The sequence below is a fragment of the Theropithecus gelada genome, chromosome 17 (assembly GCF_003255815.1).
Source record: "Theropithecus gelada isolate Dixy chromosome 17, Tgel_1.0, whole genome shotgun sequence".
NCBI lineage: Eukaryota > Metazoa > Chordata > Mammalia > Primates > Cercopithecidae > Theropithecus > Theropithecus gelada.
In genome coordinates, this window is record NC_037685.1 from 33,208,280 (window position 1) to 33,234,271 (window position 25,992).

General features: G+C 37.0%; 1 protein-coding gene across 1 annotated transcript in view; it reads left to right on the forward strand.

Annotated features, from left to right (window-relative positions):
* GPC6 (glypican 6) overlaps positions 1 to 25,992 on the forward strand; it is a 1,182,247-nt gene that overhangs the window by 786,953 nt on the left and 369,302 nt on the right. The window contains exon 4 of the mRNA XM_025364357.1: positions 20,904 to 21,069. Coding sequence (XP_025220142.1) covers positions 20,904 to 21,069 — 166 coding nt within the window. The remainder of the gene's footprint in view (positions 1 to 20,903; positions 21,070 to 25,992) is intronic.

Sequence of the window (25,992 nt, forward strand, 5' to 3'; positions counted from 1 at the left end):
CATCCAACCAGTGATTCAACACATATTTATTTATCCCTTACTGTGGTTAGGCACTGTTGGGAAGCACTAGAAATAAAGCAGTGAACAGTGAACACAGCAGGAGAAATCCCTGCCCTCATGAAGCTTATAGTCCCTGTGGGAGACAGACAGTAAACACATAGATATTGATAGATATTGCATGACTAGCGTTCTTGCATGCTGCCCATGGGTGACACACTGTTGCTGCTGCTAACCATGGACAACATCTGAATGGTAATACCAAGATAAGAGCCCTCAGGAATGCATCAAGTCTCACTGTCCCCTCTTCTTTCCTACTGCCCTAAAGTGAACATTATGTGTTGTTTGGTCTTCGTCATCCTTTTGCCCCTTTAAGTCTTTTTAGCAGTTTATTTTTTTAATTAAAAACAATTTCCATTGCTAGATTAAACCATTACGACCTATCAGTATGCTTATGTCCTCTGTTTGAGAAACTGGACATCTAGTCCATTGTGAGTACTAGCTCTTTACACTGTGGTTTCATTCCTGATAAATGTTGCCAATAACTTATGTATAAGTTGTCTATTTTTTGTTGTTTACAGGGACATTTCTTTTTTCTACATGTGAATCTAACATGCATTTTAAAGGAAAAAATTCAGATAATATATGCGTAAAAATCACTTAAAAATGAAAGAAAATTTATTGATAATACCATCCCCCCAAACAAAGCATCTATTTTTATTTTTCTGGACTCACTTTATGTATTTGTCAATATTCATTCCACAATCACATAAATATTTTTTCTAGTCCTGGTAAATTATAACAGCATTCAATTTCTTGCTCCTCTGTTCTGCCTTCCACATTTTAACAGGAATTTTCTTCTCAAACGCAGCACATTTTCACATCTCTCACACATACTCACATGGTCACAATCATCCTGAAGCCTTCAATGACTCTGAACTTTGTAACTGCACAGAAAACATTGAGAATCTGTCTCTTCAGGAAGTAACCAAAATTAGAATTAGGGGCAGAGATCCAGTACAATCATCTTCGTATTTTTTGTTTATGTCCTCCCTAAAATAAATTTGAAACTCTGTATACACTCCTCAACAAAGTTTATGTTGTTGTCTAAAATTTTTATCATAAGTTTAAATAGATGCCAGTAATCCCAGCACTTTGGGAGGCTGAGGTGGGTGGATCACTTGAGGTTGGGAATTTGACACCAACCTAGCCAACATGACTGGTGAAACCCTGTCTCTATTAAAAATACAAAAATTAGCCGGGTGTGGTGGTGCACACCTGTAGTGCCAGGTACTCGGGAGGCTGAGGCAGGAGAATCGCCTGAACCCAGGAAGCAGAGGTTGCAGTGAGCCAAGATCATGCTGCTGAACTCCAGCCTGGGTGACAGAGCGAGACTAGGTCTCTAAATAAATGAATAAATAAATAGTTGCAAAGGATGCATTTGGTGCCACATTGTAAATATTGACAGTTAAGACAACATTACATTGCTCTTATAAACACTTTCAATGAACTAAATTTCTCTTCAATTTGCAATCCATTATTATCCATTTAAAAAGACATAAGCAAGTTCTTCTTTAACGGTTGTTTTCCTTTTTCCTGAACTTGTATTTCCATTATAGTTCCCCTACAGAAATTTATGCTAATATAATACAAATTTATGCTTTGAAAAATTTAATAACCACCCCATCATTTCTGCAAACAAACACATGTGTATAATTAAATTAATTTTCTGTTTAATTTCCATGATTGTAAGGCTCCAAGTGCTAAGATATTCCTTCAGATTGAGTTATCATTACAATTATTATTGATATTAAATGGATCAAAACTATGAAACTAAATTTTTTGATAATTAAAACTTAAGAGTAAAGTTTTGTTATGAATTCTTTCCTTAATGAAACCATAGGATTTTCCCCCTAATAGGTGAATAAATCTTTGGGTGAATATTACTTATGGACAGAGTCCTACTCCTTTTTGTGTGTATATGGTATGTATTGAAACACATTATTCAAGTAAATGGTTTGCTTGGAATAAAAGGAATATCGTTATAGGAAAGTCACTCAATTCATTGAACATCTTCCAAACTGTAAGTCAAAAATAATATAGTAGCAGACCTGCTTGCAAAGGATCTTGGGTATTAGAATAATTTGTTTCTCTCCATGCATAATCATGTTTTGAATTGTTCCTAGCATCCCACTCCAATTTCTGTCCTCAGCTACTTAAATGCTGGCATTATGCACCATGTGACATTTAGGATAGGTGAGAATAATGTCCTTTTTGTGACTTGTAAGAAGTTGGCAGTGAAATAGATGACCTTGGCAGTGGGCTCAGTCTTAGATCAATTTTAGGAAATAATTCACCTAAGGTGTAGAAATTACCTCTGTACATGTGCCCCTAAGAAAAGCCTCCTGTGTCCTGCTTAAGGCCATGGCCCTAGATAATAGGAGAACAGAACTATATGTCTATATTTAAAAACTGGATAGTGGCCTGAGGTCTACCACCTGTGGGCAGAGAATGGAAATGGGACTCAGGAAGGCTCTCCAGAGAGTCATGTGTGTTTAATGAAGTTTGATATAGAAGAAAGTACCATTTTTCCAGTACAGGTCTGCATGATCTTGCTGCTGAGGCTCGGCACATATTACTCAACTATTCATGACCAAAAGCCTAGGAATTCAGTTGGCATTGCCGTTGGAGTTGTTATTACATACCCTGACCAGAAATTTCAGAAAAAATAAAGCTCTATAGATTATAGTCTCCTCGATTCATTTTCCCTGTAGCACAGTAAACAGTGTTTGAATCATTTAAAATACCTTCAAAGCCTGCAAAAACAAACCCAAATTGAATATGAAATAATCTATGCTTATTATGAGAGAAAATGTATTTTCTGTTAGTCAAGTACATTATGCTAACATGGCTCTCCTGATGAAGTCTGGGGAAAAAAATGTTGAAAAAGTAAATGCCAGTGAAAATTATAAACCCCTCATAAAACTTCCTTCAAAAAGGACTTGAAATATTAATTTAATTGTTCCTCCTAAATGTGATAAGTATATTTAATATTCCTTTACTTTAGACAGACATTAACATCAGAAGGCCAAGGGTAATGAAAATGCTGACTAAAAGACTGTAAAATCACATTTTTACTGTATTGAAGCTTTTCTCTATTAACAAAGTGGTATTCCTGTAGAAGGTATTCCTGTAGAATTAACTCTTTCAACTTGCAGGCGTTTAATTTAGTATCCTGAAAGACACACTTTATAATATGCAAAATGTTTAATTACCAAAGGACTCTACTTATGTGCGTGAGGGGATAATTCTTTTGGTGTTAGCACTTTTATGGCAATATGCAATAAACTCATTGATTTTGTTACTAGATTTCTATACCATCTGAACTATTTAACATTAGTGTCTGTGCACAGCAAATTTCTTGGGAATATCCATAAATTATATTTTTTAGTAATTATACTAATTACTTCATACATAAGGCAATGTAGGAAGTATCCTTAGAACTCAGTAAAATTATTCTTAATATTTTTATTTAAGCTTTGACCTAAAACTTAATCAGTGGCTTTATATAATTCTTTTTAGATACAGAAATCAATGGTGGATGATGTTCCTAGAATTTTCACTGTGAATTGAAATAAGTCTACTAGGATTTTTCATAGGAAAATGGGATCATGGATGATATATCCTTAACATAGTCTCATTGGCTACAGTAGAAATGGACAAGAGCACCATATCTGAAACACCTACAAATGATATTAAAGTTTTCTAAAATGTTTTTGTGCCAAATAAGTCATTGATAACATAAAATCACATCTATTGATATACTATCATGATATGCTAAAAAGCATTCTCATTTACCTTCAGAATTTTTTTCCTTTTCACTAAAGGAGGAAAGCATCAGTGCCATGGAATTCAGGGGGGATTTTCAGGGAAAAATTTTAGCGAAGTTGGAGGGGATGTCAGGAAAAGTTTAGTCACTTTTTATATTTTATCATTCTTTTAAGTAATTACTGTAAGTAACACTGCTTTCCTATATATCAAATGGTTTATAATTTACAAATGAGACTGGTGTCATCCTTCAAAGTAAACCCCTTCCAAAACTAAAAATGTATTCAAGCAACCATGCATTATTTGGGGAAACTATATTTTATGTTGCCTTGACACAAGAAAATTAGGAACATTATTTTTGTATCAACCTGCTACAAATTGCCCCCCTGATTTATTTTAAGAAAATGTGCTTTTGTTGGTATATTCTCCCCTCCCTCACCCATCCCCAGAACTCTTGGAATACTGAAAATACTGAAAGGCACCACATGCCCAGTAATCCTACGTAAACTTTTATTATGTTGTTCTTGGAATATGTTTACCTAAGATAAAAATAAAGACACGTTAAATCAGTCAAGAGTCCAAGGATACTGAATTCCTCCATGTTCCCAATATTCCACTTTGAGTTTCTTTCCCTGTTCTCCTGGCATTTGCAGCAGTGGGAATTCCCTATGGTGTCCTTCCCACTAGCCTGTTATTCGTGAAATCAGTTCTGCACTAGCTCTGTTTTACAGCCATTCATTCAAACAAATTCTCACCTGTTATTCTTCTGCTGTGAATCTTGCTCCCTGGTAACTTTGAAATCCACTATTCATTTTCATTATAGCACCTCAAGCAGTGCCAGCACATGATGATAAACATTAAATATTTTTTGAATGAACTTGAAATAAATTCAGTCATAGCCATCTATTCCATTAAAACTGGAAAAGAGGCAATAAAAACATTTTTTCTTGGTGCAGTGCTATCTCTTTTTCCCCTCTCAAAGACCACCGTCTTACTTCTCTTTGTCCTTTAAATTTATTATTTTCGAAGGGTAGAGACACCACTGGCCTCTCGAGAAGGATCTCTACCCAGTCAGATTCTTCATGCCCGTGGAAGTTTCCAAGTAATGTTCCCTTCTTTGCTAAGGACAGTCCATGGCTTAATTGTCAGCCAACTGATTAGAGCATTACCAAACTAGTGTATAATCTCCCCTAAACTGATATTTCTCTTATTTTTTTTTTCTCCTTCTTTGAGGCTTTTCAGAAAAGGTCCATGCTGGTACTTTGCAGAGTGAAGTTGAGAGTGGGCATTATTCATGGAATCCCACTGTTGCTTTGAGCCAGGAAGACTTTCTCATAGGGCTCATCAGGAATTAGAATCACTGATGTGAATCCATATGTGTGCTAACAACTAGGTGGTCTATAAACTAGATAGCATTAATGTAACTGGCAGGAAGCCATCATTGTGCATAGAGTGGCGATTGATTAATCGATCGATCAATCAATAAACAATACTAGCAAGAATTTGATATTTATGTTTTGTACATCCAGAATTACCAAAGCACCACAATATGTTGTGTCTGTCCATGATCCTGTGTGTATAGGACATATTTTAACATTATTCACCTGTTACCATATGCTAGCTACTTATAGTAGGTGTTCAAAGCTGTACATGTTCCTGAGAGAGTGATTGATTTGGTTTTATGTTCTTGAAAATGGCACATCCCTGTACTTTAAAGGCAGATTGTGTGTATTTCAAAGCAGTTCCATTATAAGTATGTAAATATTCCTGTACAGAGACTAGAAATTCATAGCTTTTACCAAAGTGGATTCTCACTTCAGTGACTCATATTTAAACTCACTGCTAAAATGTTTCTTCTAAATGAAGTAATATTTAAGCTATAATTTCTAGCTGAGGAAGACAACTATTTCCTGATGAGACACTTAGGGATCTTGTTTTACATTCTGCGTGCACATACTGAAAATTCACATTTGAGTAAAGTTCGGAATGTCAAGCGCACTGCCCAAATAAAAGGCAAATCCTCATAATGATACAGCAAGGTAAAATTTAAATGATGTGTTCGACTGGGTAAACACATTAGAAAGCTGTCTGAAATATGTATTTAACTAGTAGAAAGAGCTATTGTATTCTAATGAATGAAAAATATCCATTCTTGTGTGTGCATTTGTGTATGTGTGTGTGTGTATATATATATATATATATATATATATATATATATATATATNGCAGTTTTATTTACGTGTTTTTGTTTTTTGCTTTTTTTTTTTTTTTTTTTTTCTGAGATGGAGTTTTGCTCTTGTTGCCCAGGCTGGAGTGCTATGGCACCATCTCAGCTCACCACAACCTCCACCTCCCGGGTTCAGGCGATTATCCTGCCTCAGCCTCCTGAGTCGCTGGGATTACAGGCATGTGCCACCACGCCTGGCTAATTTTGTATTTGTAGTGGAGACGGAGTTTCTCCATGTTGGTCAGGCTGATCTCGAATGCCTGACCTCAGGTGATCTGCCCAGCTTGGCCTCCCAAAGTGCTGGGATTACAGGCATGAGCCACTGCACCTGGCCTTATGTTTTCAGGAATGAAATTAAATGTAGAAACTGAATCTATGTGGCACTGAATTTGTAATATACACTGACAAGTACTAACATAGGACTGGCAGGAACAGACACGGACCTTAAATAACCTTATTTCCTATGTCCTGCTTTTGTTGTGTAAGTGTTCCACAGCATTGATGTTACTTAAACTTGGCTTTAGAAATTCTGCAGTTACAGTTATTAGATATGCAAATTATGTCTATTCCTTTTATCCCAGACTCAGAAAGTTCTGTCATTTTATGGCTTGCAAATGCTTCATAAGCCTCATGCTTTTCTGGGGAGGTTCCTAGTTAATAAGTAAATTAAATTTTTAAAAATAGGCTGAATATTTTATCACAGTGGCATTATAAACATTTGTCATCCATGTAGGGAACATTTTTCCTTCAGGCTCTGATTTGCAATTCATAATTATTTCCTGTCTTATCCTTGTTCTCTCTCAATGGTACAAGATGGAGAAAAGATAGTTTTAGAGTATACACATTTTAATCAATATTCAAATGCAATTAGAAGGCCCCAAGGTTTTCTGTGTGTATGCATGGAAATTCATCTCCACCAATCACCATTAGCAACAGTTGAAATAATAGGTGACTTCTCAAGAGAGAAGGTATGAAAATATCATTCAGGTCATGCACGTTGAGCTAATTTTGGCATCATGTAATTCAGGGTTGATATTATTTAGATAGTTTCTTTTTTGGTATAACTACATGGGTAAATACAGCCTCTAGTTAGTGTTAAAGAATTGTGTCTTTAGCTCTGAAATCCCTTCACACTCAAATATGGCAGTAGGAATTCATTTGCTGGAGGAACTGTTCTTTCTCTTTTTAAACAGCTTTATCAAGATACATTTTATGTAACAAAAGTTCACCCGCCGGGCGCGGTGGCTCAAGCCTGTAATCCCAGCACTTTGGGAGGCCGAGACGGGCGGATCACGAGGTCAGGAGATCGAGACCATCCTGGCTAACACGGTGAAACCCTGTCTCTACTAAAAAAAATACAAAAAACTAGCCGGGCAAGGCGGCGGGCGCCTGTAGTCCTAGCTACTCGGGAGGCTGAGGCAGGAGAATGGCGTAAACCTGGGAGGTGGAGCTTGCAGTGAGCTGAGATCCGGCCACTGCACTCCAGCCTGGGCGACAAAGCGAGACTCCATCTCAAAAAAAAAAAAAAGTTCACCCATTTGTAGAGGCCAAGTTTTTAGTATATTTACAGTGTTAGCAAGGACCACTGTTCCCATAATCTAATTATGGAACATTTTTGTCACACAAAAAGAAAACTTAGGCCCATCAGCAGTCATTCTTCAGCCTCCACAACTGCTTCCATCACTCCCTTGCCCTGTGCGCTGACAACCGCTAACCTACTTTTTGTCTCTATGGATTTGCCTCTTCTGGGCATTTTATATAAATGGAATCATACAATATGTGGTCTGTGAGTGGCTTCTGTCATTTAGCATGATGTTTTCAAAATTCATCCATGATGCAGTATGTATCAGAATTTTATTCCTTTTAATTGGTGAACAATATTTTGCTATATAGATATACCACATTCTGTTTAATCATTCATCAGCTGGGGAATTTTTGGATTATTTCCAGTTTGGAGGTACTATGAAGGATGCTATAAACATTTGTGTAAAACGTTTTGGGTGGTGTATATTTTCCTTTCTCTTGAGTATGTAACTAAAAGTAGAATTGCTGGATCACATGGTAGTTTTATGTTTAATCTTTTGAGGAACTACCAAACTGTTTTTCCAACGTGGCTGTACTGTTATACATCCCCATTAGCAATATATAAATGTTTCCATGTCTTCACATGTACACCCACACTGGTTATTATCTTTTTTATTATTGCCATCTTAATGGTACGAAGCAGAATCATATTTTGATTTGCATTTCCCTAATAACTAATGATGTTAAGCATGTTTTGTTGAGTCTGTTAGCAGTTTGCATATCTTCTTTGGAAAAATGTCTACTCAAGTCTTTTGCCTGTTCTTTAATGGGGTTGTTTGTCTTTTTGTTGTGGGGTTGTGTATATGCTGGATACTAGACTCTTATCAGATGTATGATTTACAAATATTTTCTCCCATCTGTTGGTTATCATTTTACTTTCCTGACAGTGTCCTTTGATACACAAAAGTTTTCATTTTTATGTGTTTTTATGAAGTCCTATTTATTTTTTCTTTGGGTGTCATACTAAGAATTCATTTTTAAATACAAGATCATCAAGATTTACCCCATATGTTTCTTTCATTTGCTCTTACATTTAGGTCATAGATTCATTTAGAGTTAGTTTTTGTAGATGGTATGAGGTAGGGTAGGATCCAACTGCATTTTTTTGCATGCAGGTATCCAGTTGACCCAATATGAGTTGATGAGGATATTATCCTTTCCTCATTGAATGGTCTTTGCATACTTGTTGAAAATCAATTGACCATAAATGTGTGGGTTCATTTCTGGTGTCTCAGTTCTATTTCACTGATCTGTATGTCTGTTCTTACACCAGTACCACTGTGTCGTTGTTGCTATTTCACAAAAATGCATAATGCTCTTACATTTTTTTGACAGTACATTATTGTTAACTGTCTGCACATTGTCATGCAGCACTTCTCTAGAATATTTCCATCTTGCATGACTGAAACTCTATATCCATTGAATAGCAACTCCCATTTTCTTCTCCCCCTATCCTGTTAACCATCATTCTGCTCTCTGCTTCCATATGTTTGTCTACTCTAGATACCTCATATAAGTAGAATCATGCAGTATCTGTCCTTTTGTGACTGGCTTATTTTACATAGCATAATGCCCTCAAGGTTCATTCATGATGTAGCATTTGATAGAATTTCTTTCTTTTTTAAAGCCAAATAATTTTCCATTTATTATAAACCATATTTTTTCTCATTCATTCATTGATGGACATTTAAGTTGTTTGTGCCTCTTAGCTATTGTGAATAATGTTTCAGTGAATGAGAATCTAATGCCTCCACTTCTCTGACAGGAGACGGAGCTCACACAGTAAAAACTGAAGCATTGTTTTCCATGTTCTCTCTTTGAGAGCCTGTTTTCCATTTTGGGGCATAAATACCCAGAAGTGGCATTGCTAGGTAGTACTACATATTAGTTACTTTAGTTTTGGAGTACATTTGAAATCAGGAAATGTGAGTCTTCCAACTCAGCTCTTCTTTTTCAAGATTGTTTGACTGGGCATTTGCAATTTTACGTGAACTTGAGGGAAAGCTGTTAGAATTTTGACAGAGATTGCAATGAATCTATAAATTGCTTTAAGTAATATTGCTGTTTTTAACAAAATGCGTCTTCTAGTCCATAAACATGGGATGCCTTTCCATTGAATTAGGTCATTTATAATTTCCTTCATCAATGTTCTGTAGTTTTCCATGTAAAATTCTATCATTTCTTAGTTGATTTATTCCTAGGTATTTTTAAGATGCTAATGAAACCTTTCTTAATTTTTTTTTTTTTTTTTTTTTTTTTGAGATGGAGTTTCACTCTTTTTGCCCAAGCAGGAGTGCAATGGTGCTATCTCAGCTTACTGCAACCTCCGCCTCTTGGGTTCAAACGATTGTCCTCCCTCAACCTCCTGAGTACCTGGGATTACAGGCTCCCGCCACCACGCCCAGCTAATGTTTGTATTTTTAGTAGAGACGAGGTTTCACCATGTTGGCCAGGCTGGTCTCAAACTCCTGACCTCGTGATCCACCTGCCTCGGCTTCCCAAAGTGCTGGAATTACAGGCGTAAGCCACTGTGCCTGGCCAGTTTTCTTAATTTTCTTTTCACATTGTTCATTGCTACTGTATAGAAAGCCAACACATTTTTGTGTGGTTAATCTTGTACCCTGTAACTTTGCTGGATTTATTTATTAGCTCCAGCAGGGTTTTTTGTGGATTCTTTGGGATTTCCTATATATACTGTATTAGTCCATTTTTATACTGCCATGAGGTAGTATGACTGGGTAATTTATAAAGGAAAGAGGTTTAATGGACTCACAGTTCCACTTGGCTGAGGAGGCCTCACAATCAGAGCAGAAGGCAGAGAAGCAAAGGTGCATCTTACATGGTGGCAGGCAAGAGAGCTTGTTCAGGGAACTCCCACTTATAAAACCTTCCGATCTTGTGAGATTTATTCACTATCACGAGAACAGTATGGGGAAAATCATCCCCGTGATTCAAAATTATCTCCTAGGCCCGCCCCTGATATGTGGGGAGTTTTACAATTCAAGGTGAGATTTGGGTAGGGACATAGCCAAACCATATGTTATAGGATCACGTAATCTGTGAGTAGAGACAGTTTTTATAGTTTTTATTGTTGTTGTTGTTGTTTTGTTTTTGTTTTTTGAGACAGTCTCACCCTGTCACCCAGGCTGGAGTCCAGTGGCATGACCTTGGCTCACTGTAACCTGTGCCTCCCTGGTTCAAGCAATTCTCTACCTCAGCCTCCCGAGTAGCTGGGATTACAGGTGCCCACCACCATGCCTGGCACATTTTTGTGTTTTTAGTAGAGACAGGGTTTCACCATCTTGGCTAGGCTGCTCTTGAACTCCCAACCTCGTGATCCACCCGCCTAGGCCTCCCAAAGTGAAGTACAGATAGTTGTAAGCCTTTCTCTTGAGTTTAGATACTTATTTTTCTTGCTGAATGACTCTGGCTATAATTTTGAAGACAACGTTAAATAGCAGTGGTGAAAGCAAGCTTCCTTGTCCTTATCTTAGAGAGAACTCTTTCAGTCTTATATCATTGAATATGATGTTAGCTGTGAGATTTCATAAATGCACATTATCATGTTTAGAGAATTCTCTTCTATTCCTACTTTTCTGTATATTGTTATCATAAAAGTGTGGTGGATTTCATTAAATTTCTTTTCTGCATAATTCAGATGATTGTGTGTATTTTTCCTTCATCCTATTACTAGGCATGTATTATATTGACAGAGTTTCTTATGTTGAATCACCCTTAACTTTCTGGGAGAAATCTCAGTGGTTAGTGTGTCCTATAATCCTTTTTTGTTTTTTTTTTTGTTTTTTTTTGTTTTTTTTTGTTTTTTTTTTTTTTTTTGAGATGAAGTCTCACTTGTTACCCAGGCTGCAGTGCAGTGGCGTGATCTCGGCTCACTGCAACCTCCGCCTCCGAGGTTCAAGCAATTCTCCTGCCTCAGCCTCCCGAGTACTATACCTACAGGCACGTGCCATCACACTGGCTAACTTTTTTAAAATTTTTATTAGAGATGAGGTTTCACCATGTTGGCCAGGCTGGTCTCGAACTCCTGACCTCAGGTGATCCTCCTGCCTCGGTCTCCCAAAATGCTGGGATTATAGGCATGAGCCACTGCACCAGGCTATATAATCCTTTTAATATGCTCTTGGATTCGCTTTGATAGTGTTTTTTTTAAAGACTTTTTTATCAACATATATAAGGGGTATTGGTCTATAGCAGGAGTCCCCAACCCCCAGGCCATGGACTTTGTCTGGCTTTGGTATCAGGTAATGCCAGCCTGTCAGAATGAGTTAGGAAGTATTACCTCATCTTCTGTTTTTTGGAAGAATTTAAGAAGGATTTTTCTTCCTTCTTCTTTAATGTTTGGTGGAATTTACAAGTCAAGCCATCTGGTCCAGAGTTTTTCTTTGTTCAGAGGTGTTTTATTACTGACTCCGTGTCTTTACTTGTTATAGGTCTATTCATGTTTTTTTATTTCTTCATGATTCAATCTTGGTAGGGTGTATGTTTCCAGGGATTGTTTGTATCAAAGTTGTATAATTTGTGGGTGTATATATTATATGACCACAAACTGGGTGGCTGAAAACAACAGAAATTATTTCATAGTTCAGGAGTTTAGAAGTCTGAAATCAGATTGTCAGAAGCCAAGAAGTCAGAACTCAGGTTGTCAGGTGGTTCTTTCTGGATGCTTGGAGGGAAACACCATCCCATGCCTCTCTCCCAGCTTCTGCTGGGTGGTTGCCAGTAATCCTTCTTATTCTTTGCTTATCAATGCATTGCTCCAGTCACTGCCTCAATCTTCATATCACCTTCTTCTTTGTGTCTCTGGGTGTCCTTTTCTGTCTCTTACAGGGACACTTTTGCTGGATTTAGGGCTTATCCGAATCAAGTGTGATCTTATCTAGATCCTTACTTTATTTACATTGGCAAAGACCCTATTTCCAAATAAAGTCTCATTTGTAGGCTCTGGATGGACATGCATTTTGTCAGGATGCTATTTAACCCACCACAGTATACAACTGTTCATAGCATTTTTATATTATCATCTTTGTCTCTGTAAGATTGAGAGTAATGTTCCTTCTTTCATTCCTGATTTTAGTTACTTTTTCTTTTCTCTCTTTGATAGTCAGCCTAACTAAAAATTGCTCAATTTTGTTGATCTTTTCAAAGAACCAGTTGTTGGTTCCATTGACTTTCTCTGGTGTTTCTCTATTTGCTTTTTTGTTTATCTCCACTCTAATTTTTACTATTTCTTTTCTTCTGCTAGCTTTGGGCTTAGTTTTCTCCTTTTTTTTTTCTCATTCCTTAAGGTATAAAGTGAGGTTATTGATTTGAAATCTTTCTTCTCTTTTAATGTAGGCATTTATGGCTATAAGTTTTGGCATGTTGTGTTTTCATTTTCATTCATCTAAGTATTTTCTTTTTTCCCTAGTGATTTATTCCTTAACCCATTGTTTGTATGAAAGGTATGTGGTTTAATTTTCACATCCTCGTGAATTTTTCATTTTTCCCTCAAATATTGATTTCTAGCTTCATTCCATTGTGGTCAGAGAATATACTTTGTATGATTGCAATCTTTTCAAATTTAAGACTTGAAAATTAGCAATGCTTTTTTGACTGAAATTTATCAGTCTCTTTCTTGACTAAGCACTCTTCTGGTTGCTGTATGTGTTTATTAGATTCCGGTGTTCTGAAAAGTTGATTCTGTCGTGTCATTTTTTTGCTAATTTTGCTGTTTTCTTCAGTGGCGGGACTAATTCTTGGCACTGTGTCTGCTGCTTGTGTGACATCACTCATCTTCTATGCTTATCTTACAGACATCTGTTACATGGCTTCCTTCAGGAGCCCTCCCTGTCTACTCTGGCTTCTCAGTTCTGAGCTAATTTTCCTTTTATGAGTTCCCTTTACATTGCGTTTCCCCAAGATAATAATTATTTCCCTGAAACGACTGAACATGAACATATTCTGGGCATCCCAATAATGGCACAAGATTTCTTCCTTCATCCCAGCAAATGGATGAATGAAAGTTGCACAAATGAATAAAGATGAAATAATTTAATTTCCCATGAACTTACTAGAAAACCTATTTATGGGTTACTATTAAAGAATTATAATCAAAAATAACACAAAAGATACTTTACATGTAATGTAATCATTCTTTAGGATCTGGTGATATAATAAGATTATGAACGGCTGGGCGCAGTGGCTCAAGCCTGTAATCCTAGCACTTTGGGAGGCCGAGACGGGCGGATCACGAGGTCAGGAGATCGAGACCATCCTGGCTAACACGGTGAAACACCGTCTCTACTAAAAAATACAAAAAAACTAGCCGGGTGAGGTGGCGGGCGCCTGTAGTCCCAGCTACTCAGGAGGCTGAGGCAGGGGAATGGCGTAAACCCGAGAGGCGCAGCTTGCAGTGAGCTGAGATCCGGCCACTGCACCCCAGCCTGGGCGACAGAGCGAGACTCCGTCTCAAAAAAAAAAAAAAAAAGATTATGAGTAAAATCAAAAGATCATAATCACAAGAGTCATCTTAAATGACATATTATGACTCATTATGACTGTTATGAGTCATCATTTAATATGACTGTACATCAGAAACTGTGGAAGAAGGCATCAACTCTTGCCCAAAAGGACATTTGGAATTTATTCTAGCTGAATGTTTTACTTACATTAATTTATTTATCTTCTGAGTGCAGAGGATAGATATGTTTATTTTATTATTTTGGTTATATGATTTTCATAGAAACCTCACCTACTAGGTGTATGTTCATTGTGTATATATATATATGTGGACTTTTAACTTTCACATATTGTCTTGCTTATTTAATATTTTAAGGAACAGTCACATGTTACATTGGCTACTGTTAGGAATAGCTAATATAAGCAAGAATGCTGGTCCAGATATAGAAATCTTCAGTGTATTAGAGACCTGAAATGAAATGTTATTACATGGCTAAGAACATGCTATACCTCAAATCCCATTTAGAAAACATAAGAATTACTTGCTATAACATTTTGACATACATGGCTAGCCGGGTAGATAAGTCTTTGTCCTACCTGACAATACAGCTTTATTAAGGGTTCCTTTTATATTCCTTGTTATGTTTCAATGTGTTGCACTTTAACCTTAAAAAATAAAAGAATCAGTGAGTTTCCAAACTAAGAACTCAATGATTTTTGTTATTTTATTTACTTTTTGTTTATTTTACAAGGATCCTTGGTTATAAATTTTACTATATTTTCAAAACTAGTAAACTATAATATCAATTACAAAATAATAATGTATGTCAATCATTATACACAAACAGAAATCTTAAAAAGGACTAAATCCAAGATGCCATTAATTCATATCAAAATCTTAGTTGGCTCACAAGCTTTTGTCTATATTTTCATGAGTGGGAAAATAAAATGGGAATGATTGACAATTTTCTTTTTTCCCAACTAATATTTTAAATTCTTGACAAAAGATTATTTTTAAAATAAATTTTATTGTTTATATTTAAGGTATACATCATGATGTTTAATATATGTGGACGTAGTAAAATTGTTACTGTAGTGGAACAAATTAATATACCCATCATCTTACATAGTCAACTGTGTTAACTATAGTCTTCATTTTGTACATTAGATCTTTCCAATTGTTCATCCTACATAATTGCTACTTTTCATCCTTGACTTATATTTCCCCATTTCCTGCCCCAATCCTAACCCTTGTAACCACCTCTTATTTTATTCTCTATCTCTATGTAATTGACCCTTTTTTTCCCCAGACGCCACATATATTTGAAATCATGCGGTATTTTTTATTCTGTGTCTGGCTTTTTTCACTTAGGATAATGTCCTACATGCCCATTCACGTTGTGGCAGATGGCAGAAACTCCTTTTTATAAGACTAAATAATATTTTATTGTGCATATATACCAGCTTCTTTATCCATTCTTCCCATGATGCACACCTATGTTATTTTCATAATCTTGGCTATTGTGAATAAAGCTGCAATAAACATGGAAGTGCAGATATCTTTACAAGGTGGTGATTTCATTTCCTTTGGGTATATATAACCAGAAAAGGGATTACTGGACTTCATACTGGTTTTATTTTTAGTTTCTTTAGGAACCTCCATATTGTTTTCTATAATGGCCACATCAATGTCTTTTCTCACCAACAATGTACAGGGGTTCCCTTTTCTCCACATCCTTGCCAACACCTGTTATCTTCGGCTTTTATCCTAACAGGTGTGAGACGGCATCTTATAGTGCATTTCTCTGATGACTAATGATGTTGGGAAACTTTTCATGTTCCCTTGGCCATTTTTATGTCATCTTTGGAGAAATGTCTACTTAAGTCCTTGACAAAAGATTATAAACAGCGTGTAAAAGTTAGGTGAGAGCTCAAATAAGTACAAAAAAGAATGTTATCATCATCAGCTTATTCTTTTACCCAAGTTTATTTCCCAGTTTACTATGAATATCTGGAAAGTTACAGCTACATTCTTTAAAAAATAAACAAAAATCCACATTACCAACTAAAAATAATAATCTCAGCTTTTTATTTCTAAAGAGGGATTGTGTTCTTTATTGTTGCTAAAAGAATACCTTTTTTTCAGTAATTTTTTTCTAATGGTCCATAAATTTACTAATTTACAAATAGTCCACATAAGCACTCTCAGCGTGAGGTATTATTCTATTTTAAATTTTAAGTATGAGTTTTTAGAACTCGTTCTTTATTTTGGTTTTGCTAAACATATAGACTTAGCTAATATTTCAGAGTTTTTTTTTTAAATGTTGGATTTTTTTTTAATGTTGGATCCAGTTGGTGGATCATTTTGGATCATTGACATCTACTCAGACTTAAATACTGGTATAAATATTGTCCAGAGGAAACTAATGATAAGCTTAAAAGTACATGATGCACCCATGGAAAGGCTAAAATAGTGACGGCCACATACACTGTAAAAATTTGGATCAAACTGGAGGTCTCACATATTACTGGTAGAAATGTAAAATGTTACAAACAAGCTGCAAACAGTTTGGCAATTTCTTACAAAACTAAACATACTCTTACCACCATATGATCCAGCAATTGCACTCTTGGGCACATCTTTCAGAGAAATGAAAGTTTATATTCCTACAAAAACCTGTACATAAATCCTCATAGCACCTTTATTCCTAATAAGAAAGTACTGGAAACAACCCAGATATCCTTCAGTGGGTAATTAGTTAAATAAATTCTGATACATCCAAATAATAGAATACTACTCAGCAATAAAAAGAGATGAACTATTAATATATGTAACCAGTTGGATGGACTTTGAGGGCATTATGCTCAGAAAAAAAAAGTCAAGCTCAAAAGGTTACATATTATATGGTTTTATTTATATAACATTCTTGAAATGACAAAATTATAGAGTTGGAAAATACATGCGTGGATGTCAGGTGATAGGGACATTAGATGAGGCGAAGGTAGCAAAAGGGAGTTCTTTTATGGTGATAGAACAGTTCTGTATGTTGATTGTGGTGGTGGTGGTTCCACAAATGAATACATGATATAAAATAGCATAGAACTGTGTACACACACACACACACACACACACAAATGAATACAGGTTCATAAACTCTAAAATCTGAAAGAGGTCTACAGACTAGTTAATAGCAATGTACTAATGTCACTTTCCTCATTTTTATATTACACCACAGCTATATAAGATGTCGCTATTGAGGCAAATTGAAGGAAGGATACCCAGGAGTTTATTACTTTTCAAACTATTTTTGGGTGTATATTAATTTCAAAATAAAAAAATTTTAAAGACTATCTATTGTGCAATTATAAAACACTGTGAAAAATAGAGATGTCTCTTCACACAATTGGCATTTAAAGCAACATTTTCAGAAGCTTACTTTTAAAAGTCTTCAGTTTGAAGTGATGATTTTTATTTTAATTCAAGCATGCAGTTGTGTAAGCTCAAAAGATGTGATTTGTGAACATGAAAGCTTCAACTCTGATCCCCTGTGCTCCATTTTCTTCTTCAACCGCCCTTTATTTGACCAGGAAGGATGTCATTTCCAGAAGTACTCGGAGACCCACATTTAACTTGAACAACATTGTTCTTTCAGATTTTAAGGCTGTTCAATTTTCTCTGTTGGTTGCTACCCCGAGTTGGAGACTCTTCTGAAATGTCAGACTGAGAAAATAGTACTGGTTCCAACACAATGGAAAAAAAAAAAAGGAAAAGCTTTGGAATGAATGCAATCAATAACCTTTGAAAACAAAGTTAAAAAGCAACAATTGAATGCTAAGATGTAGAAAACCATCTTGTTCTTTTTTTAATTTGAATATCAATGTGGCCAAGAAATGGGGAAGCACAATGGAGTGTTTGATTCAATAAGCCCTTAGCAAATACCCAAGTCATCATTGTAATACCTTATATGATGTGCATGTGGTGCATGGCACAAAGTTATAAAATGCGTAGCAGTGAAAGTTATAAAAATGAATGGCACAGTCCATGCCATCCAAGAGATCTCAAATTTATATCCCCAATATTGGCAAATGTTCCAGGTTCTAATACCAGAACACTGAGTGAGAAGCACAGCATCATATAATACCAACAGTGAGAAAACCAAAACCCAACAGAATCAAGAGTAGAAATACTTCAGTTAGCCCAAGTGAAAATTGGGTAGTCTCTGGAGAAAAGCATCAGTCAGGAGAGAGATTGCAAGGCTATAGAAAATAAAATCCTGTGGTAAAGGTTTGCAAGATAGTAACCACACCCAGTAAGTTTGCAAGATAGCAACCATGCCAATAAGGAAAATGTGTACGAATTTTAAGTTTCACTTTAATATTGTCTGAGGAATGCAAAATTGTTTTTCCTGGGTTTTTTTATATTTTTATTTTTATTTTTATTTTTTTGGTGAATGGCTTGGGACACATGTGGATAAAGGAAAATTTTGAAACAGTGATGCTCAGTTATGGGTAAAACTTGGCACTATGTCCCATCCAAGTACTAACCAGGCCCAACCCTCCTTAGCTTCCAAGATCAGGTGAGATTGGGTGCATTCAGCATGGTATGGCCTTAAACAAATTTGGCTCTGTCCAAAAAACTGCCTGTCTGGAGATGACATAATGGCACTAATATGTCCTTAAAAGAAAAGTCAAAAGACTCCTCACCTTTTTACCCATTTATTGTTTCTGTTTTGTTGTTGGAAAATGAGCTTTAGAATTAATCGATAGGAAACCATTCTATGAATACCTTTATAAAGAAAGGCCAATTATATTTTACTTCACTTATTTGACTTAGAGTATTTTACTCACTGACTTTCTATTGTTGATCATGCTGATTCTATTTTATTCAAGCCAGTATTAAATTACCAGGAAAAGTAAAAATTAAAAAGATATTAGTCTGGGATAAAAAAATTAAAGGATATTACTTTGGCATGAAAAATGAGGTAGGTTAATGGATGGGTAGAAAGAGCAGGCCGGGCGCGGTGGCTCAAGCCTGTAATCCCAGCACTTTGGGAGGCCGAGACGGGCGGATCACGAGGTCAGGAGATCGAGACCATCCTGGCTAACACAGTGAAACCCCGTCTCTACTAAAAATACAAAAAATTAGCCGGGCGTGGTGGCGGCGCCTGTAGTCCCAGCTACTCGGGAGGCTGAGGCAGGAGAATGGCGGGAACCCGGGAGGCGGAGCTTGCAGTGAGCCGAGATCGCGCCACTGCACTCCAGCCTGGGTGACAGAGCGAGACTCCGCCTCAAAAAAAAAAAAAAAAAAAATCTCAAAATTGATTCTAAGTAAGGGATAGAATCATAGAGAAATAGCTACAGTAATTGAAAGTATCCATTTATGTGGAAATATTTCTTGTTGTTCCATCAATACACTGCTGTTATGTTTCTTCAGCATCTGAATGTTCTTGTTACCTGTGAGCTCAAGTCCACCACTCTCCAAGAGGGCCAAATGACACAAATTAGATTTTTTTCCCTCAGATCTAGAATGCAAGTACAGCAATGTATAGTTACTTGACTAAAACATCAAAGTGATACGGAACCAACCAAATGAATATGGCAACAATTTTTACATCTAGTCACGAAAAAGAGTCGTTTTCTGTATTTGTTTTCTAATTTTGGTCTCTACTATCTTGTATTAGTTCATTCTCACACACTACTATAACGAACTGCCCGAACTATAATTTTTAAAGGAAAGAAGTTTAATTGACGCACAGTTCAGCATGGCTGGAGGGTTCTCAAGAAATTACAGTCATGGCAGAAGGGGAAGCAAACACATCCTTCTTCATATGGTGGCAGCAAGGAGAAGTGCCAAGCAAAAGGGGGAAACGCCCCCTGTAAAACCGTCAGATCTGGTGAGAACTCACTCACTATCACAAGGATAGCAGGATGAGAGTAACTGCCCCCGTGATTCACTTCCCATGATGTGGGGATTATGGGAACTACAATTCAAGATGAGATTTGGGTGGGGACCTTATCATGTCTTAAATATTCCTTCCTCTTGAAGTCAAATTAGAATTTTTAATGAGTCTACAAAAAGCCTTTATTGGTTTAGAATCAATTAACTGAAGAGCACTGACTTTCTGATCCAGGGCAAATGGCATTTCATTGTCAGTGGATACGTAGCTCCTCTGTACTGCTGCAAGGATTGCTTCTCACATTTAACACTGGTCCTTGAAATTTTCCATGAATTTTCCAGAAGTGCAAAAGCTGCAGACGCCCAAAGATGGTACCTTGGCAGTTCCATTGCTTCTAAGCAGGTCTGGATCTCAAAGATCTCAGACAAGTTGATATTGATCTTTGAAGAAAAGTTATGTACAAAGGAAATATATCTGCCAACCTCCTTTAGAGACAGGGTCAAATAACCAGTTGGAAAATTTTCTAAACGTGTCACATTAAACTTTAATAATTCCTACATTTTTATGGGGCTTTTAACTTTGCAAATTGCTTTCACATGCATTATCTCATTCCATGTTCTATGGCAATGAAACAGTGTCTAGGCTTTAGGGCTGAATTACAATGACATCGATATGAAAATGTTGACAGGGACACGCAAAAAAGTTATTACCATGCCACACAGAAGATTTCAACAGGAATTGACTGGATGCAAGATCAGTAATTACAAAGGGTTAAGATTCTGCTCTATTGCTGTGGTTTATCACTGCTATTTTGTCTTTTTTAAAAAAGAAGAAAATGCCTTATTTCTTTTTTTTCCTCCTCTTCATCCTTCTTATTTTCGATTTTCTTTTTCTTTGCAATAAATCTGCAGGTCAGCCCAACCCCAGGGTGCATCCGTGCCCTCATGAAGATGCTGTACTGCCCATACTGTCGGGGGCTTCCCACTGTGAGGTCCTGCAACAACTACTGTCTCAACGTCATGAAGGGCTGCTTGGCAAATCAGGCTGACCTCGACACAGAGTGGAATCTGTTTATAGGTAAGAAGTATTTAAATGGATCTGAGAACAGAGACGGGACAACAGCAAGTGTTTATGGGGCTTGATGGGTGGGTCAGAAGTTGTAAGAAACCAGACACGGTGGTTCACATCTGTAATCCCAACACTTTGGGAGGCCAATGCAGATGGATTGCTTGAGCCCAGGAGTTTGAGGCCAGTCTGGGCAACATAATGAGACTCCCATCTTTACAAAAAACAAAAAATAAGCTGGGCGTGGTAGCACCCCTATGGTCCCAGCTGTCTAGGAGACAGAGGTGAGAGGATTGCTTGAGCTTCAGAGGTCGAGGCTATAGTGAGCTGTGACTGCGCCACTGCACTCCAGCCTGGGTGACAGAGTGGGACCCTGTCTCAAAAAAAAAAAAAAAAGTTATGATGACTTTTAGAGACTAGGATGATTTTTAAAACCATGTTTAGCAAATTATAAACATTATTTTACATTTTCCTTATGTTTTTACTGTATATTATATGGGACAGTCCTGTTAAAGATTGTGCAACCCAGCTATATTGCTATATTGAGCTAACTGTTCTCTCCAATGAAAACAAAAGTAATCTTGTTGAAGTTACATACACTCCCATGAGAAAGGAGGCTTTAGAAAAGAATCTTGTAAAAAATAGTCCACTGTATTATTTCTTTGTCATTTGTATTACCTCAACATAGCCACACATATTAGTAAACAACTTTTTTCTTGAACTCCTAGAATGAAAATAGATCAATATTATGGCTGAAATATGCAAATTTTCTATCTCATTCTGTGGAAAAGAAGGCTTTAAGCACACAAGCATGAAGCAGCCTTCCAGTCTCTAGAAGGCAGGAGGCCGGGAGGTGGGGAGAATGGAGGGGAAGGTCTGTGAATCAAGGCTCTGTTCTTGGGTTGCAGAAATCATTCAAAGGGTTGCATGGCCCAAAGATAGTTCCCAAATTGCCATCCAAGGATAAAAGGACAAATTTTATAGGCAGACTTCTCCCAGGAAAATACACAGGCCTTGAAAGAGTAAATGTGTTTTCTCCCCCTCTGTCAAATAGCCTTCAAATAAAAGTACTTTCAGTTGCATTTACTGCAATTACACAGTGACAAGCAGAGTGGTGAAAATAGCAGTGGCATTTGTCAGCCTTTGAGGGCCTTCGTCATTTATGCAAACCTCTAAACGAGCATGCACGAGTAAAGTGTTCTGACAACTAAGATTTGCATAGGATAGAAAAAAACATGTTAGAATTCAGAGAAACTGAAGCTCACTGTACAAAGATGTGCTTAGGTTACAGGCCTCAGCTCTGACAATGAAACACATTGGCTAATTCACCATTTTGCTTAGGAAGGCCAGAGGAAATGGCTTTGAGCAAAAAGAAAAAAGAAAAGAGAAAAAGAAAAGGATTTTACAGTGAACAGATTCAAATGGAAATCATCTAACAAAATCTTAGAATTATTTCAGAAAGAATAAATTGAAGTGCTGTTACCTCTCCCCACAGTGGGAGGATAAAATCTGTTTGTATGATCATGAGTTACTTTATTTGAAAAATGAAGGAATTTTAAAAAGTTGATCATTAAGGGATCCTTCTGACACAAAATGACATGATTCTTTACTAAGATTTTTGTTCTTTGCTAAAATCGTGGAGGGGGTATGAATTTTTAAAAATAAACTTGATCTTAGAAGATCTAGATTTTTTTAGCAAAGACAGAATACCTAACTAATGCTGATAAAAAGGTACACTCATCAGAAAATCTAAAAAGATTTGCTTATTTTAAAGTCAGATTAAACCTCATAGCATCACTTGGAGTCACATAATCATCCATATTTTTGGTTGCAACTGCGCTAATACCTAGCACAGTTCAGTTGACTTCAGTCAGCCTGCAAGTTATTGAAGAAGACGGGCATGTGGATTTTGTTACTTAGAGCAGGACATGATTGAGAATGAGAATATAGGCTTTTCAACTTGTAAGAGCAACAATGACTTGTTAATTTACTTTTTGTCCTCAGCACTTACTGGCTGTTTTAACCAAAAACAAATCCTTATGCTTTCGATCAATTGGGTTTCCTAGATACTGATTTGATATGAAATTGAATGTCTGGAAAATCATTGGATTCAAAAACTAAAGTTTGAATCCACTATGTGTTGCTGGATGTACTTTAATGAAAAGCAAGCGTGGTGGTTCGTCCTATATGAACGTATTTCATACCCTTTCTTCCTGTCTCTTTTTTTTTTTTTTTTTTTTTCTTTTTGAGACGGAGTCTCACTCTGTCGCCCAGGCTGCAGTGCAGTGGTGTGATCTCGGCTCACTGCAAGCTCCGCCTCCCGGGTTACGCCATTCTCCTGCCTCAGCCTCCCGAGTTGCTGGGACTACAGGTGCCCGCCACCACGTCCAGCTAATTTTTTGTATTGTTAGTAGAGACGGGGTTTCACCGTGTTAGCCAGGATGGTCTTGATCTCCTGACCTCGTGATCTGCCCGCCTCGGCCTCCCAAAGTGCTGGGATTACAGGCATGAGCCACCGCGCCTGGCACCCCCCATCTCTTTTATTAGTCCTAGATGTCTCTGAGAAAATTCTTCCAGTTTTCCTTCTTTGGTTTGTGCTATGGCATTGAGAATTGACCACCAACATAGACTTATGTAGAAAAATGTGTTCTTGCTAATACTTGTCTGGGTGTGAAGTGTTAGTTCACAAATTTATGGCATGAATTAGTCAAATGTGCCAACTCCATTTTCCACACAGATACATCTCAGATGACAGTGTTACAATGTTCATAAATGCAGCAGCAAAGATCAGTGAGCAAATCGGTAATCCAACAAAAATTATATATAATAGCCCTCTCTCTGGGTAGCACCTGCAGCCCATCACTTCGGGCTTCTGGCATCTCTTCATCAAAACCTTCACTCCCGTTGCTGTCAGTTGCATGTGCCTTCCCTGCCAGCTACACAAATGCCCCAGTTTATATATTTTATAGATGTTTTTCTTTAATTGTAAAGTGCCTATCTAAAATGTTAACAATGACACGCAATCAACCGTCAATAAAAACAAGAGTCAAATTGGGGGCACATCCTCCCAGTCTTTACAATGTCACAAATTAATTGAAAGTGATTAGTGACTGTTTAGAATTCAGTCGGTGTCTGGATCATGTCAAAAGAAAGTGAAGTGTTTTAAGCATTCCAGTAAAAAATCTCTGCAGTATTCCAACCACTACTGAAGTTCTGTAGTTGGGGTGTGTGTGTGTGTGTGCTTCGAAAAAATCAGGAGTCTATTTAGGATGCATTTTCATAGTCCTCCTCCGTGAAGTTTAACTCAGTTCCCTGCACAGAGGAATTGCTCAAAAGATTCTTACCAAGTAACTGTTATAAGAAAAAGAAACTCCATTTTTACATGAAGAACTTTTGTTTGAAAACTTCCTTACAGCACTGAAAAAATGCAACTAGACCTATTTTAGAGTACTTAAAAATCCTCATCAGCCTCAGGCCCACCCCTTCTCTTACTTTGTGGTAAGTAGTGTATGGGGTTCCCCAGGATAAAGCACAACCCAGATTCCACTTGCTGCGTCCGAATGAATGGTGTATTACATAGCACCCCTGAGCTAGGCAGGACCAGAAGAAACAGGAGAGTGGCTTTTAGCCTATTCTCACTATTAGAAACTATGCAACACAGTAGGAGAAAACCCTGATTTAAGGCATTAACAGTCTCTGCTCAGGCACTTATCCTAGGTGTTGCTGTATTTTCATATACAACTTATCCCAGCCTAGTTTTTGCATGCTGCCCAAATGCAAAATGGTTTTCTTGAAAAATGTTTACATTAAATTAAAATCTCCTAGAGGGAGAAACAGTTTGTGGGCAGAACTTGCTTCAGTAATATCCTGTGGTTATTTTGAGTGTTTGGCATTGTTATCAACACTCCATAGATAAGAATTGTTCTATTTCACAAGAGGCCATGTTGCAGATTACAACTGGCTCATGAACACAAAAGTCAAGGCTAAAGTACGTTTATATAGCTGTAATAAATCTTACATCTACTTTAAAATTGAGGATGTGTGGGACAGCCTCCTGCAAACATCTGGTACCTTCTAAGATTTTATAGACTACGAGAACCAGAGAGAGATTTCTAAAAGCTGTTACCAGTGAGGAGAGGCAAAGTTTGGTGAGACAAAGGCAGGGATTCTGTATTATCACATACTACTTTTTATCCCTAAGTGTTATAGAATGCTTCTAATAGCAAGTATAAAAGTGAGACCTGAGTGTTTTTGTCCCAATTATGTAACCTCATTTTTTAGGCTACCCCAGTTAGCAAAGACCCTAATAATCCAACTCACTATATTGGGTGAGCTAGGTATATACATTTTTTGCCCTTAGGGAATTTAACATAGTTAAAATAATTATCGTAGACTATGACGAAGTGTTAGGTTAATGGAAGCATGGGATGCTAAGCCTTTACTTGGCTGGGGGACTTAACTTAGTCTGGGGCAGGGGGTTAGAGAAGCCCTGCTTTGTTAATTATAGAATAAAAAGCAAATAAGATCGTATTGTATTGGCATTGTCAAACATAATTGATGTTAAATAGCCACAGCATGTATAATTGTTACACCATAGCCCTCAGATAGTTTCAGTTTCCCGTGTCACTCTCAATAGGTTTAGCATGATTTGTCAGTGGTTCTTAAATGCTCGTTTGTTTTATTTTTGACATTTTCTATTATTAGGTCTCACCTCCCCACTACCACTGACTTGAACTGATGAGATTTGTGTTATTTTTCATTAGACAAAAGTTGAGTTATCTTGACTTAGATGGCCTCCAAAGGGCGTTATGCGGGAAGCCAGCAAAGCAGCTAGTATTTTTAAATTTATGCCTTGGGCACTCATAGACCAGATACACCAGTGATATAAAACTTTCTGGACTTCTTCTTTTCAAACTTGCCAATTATTCAGTTGTC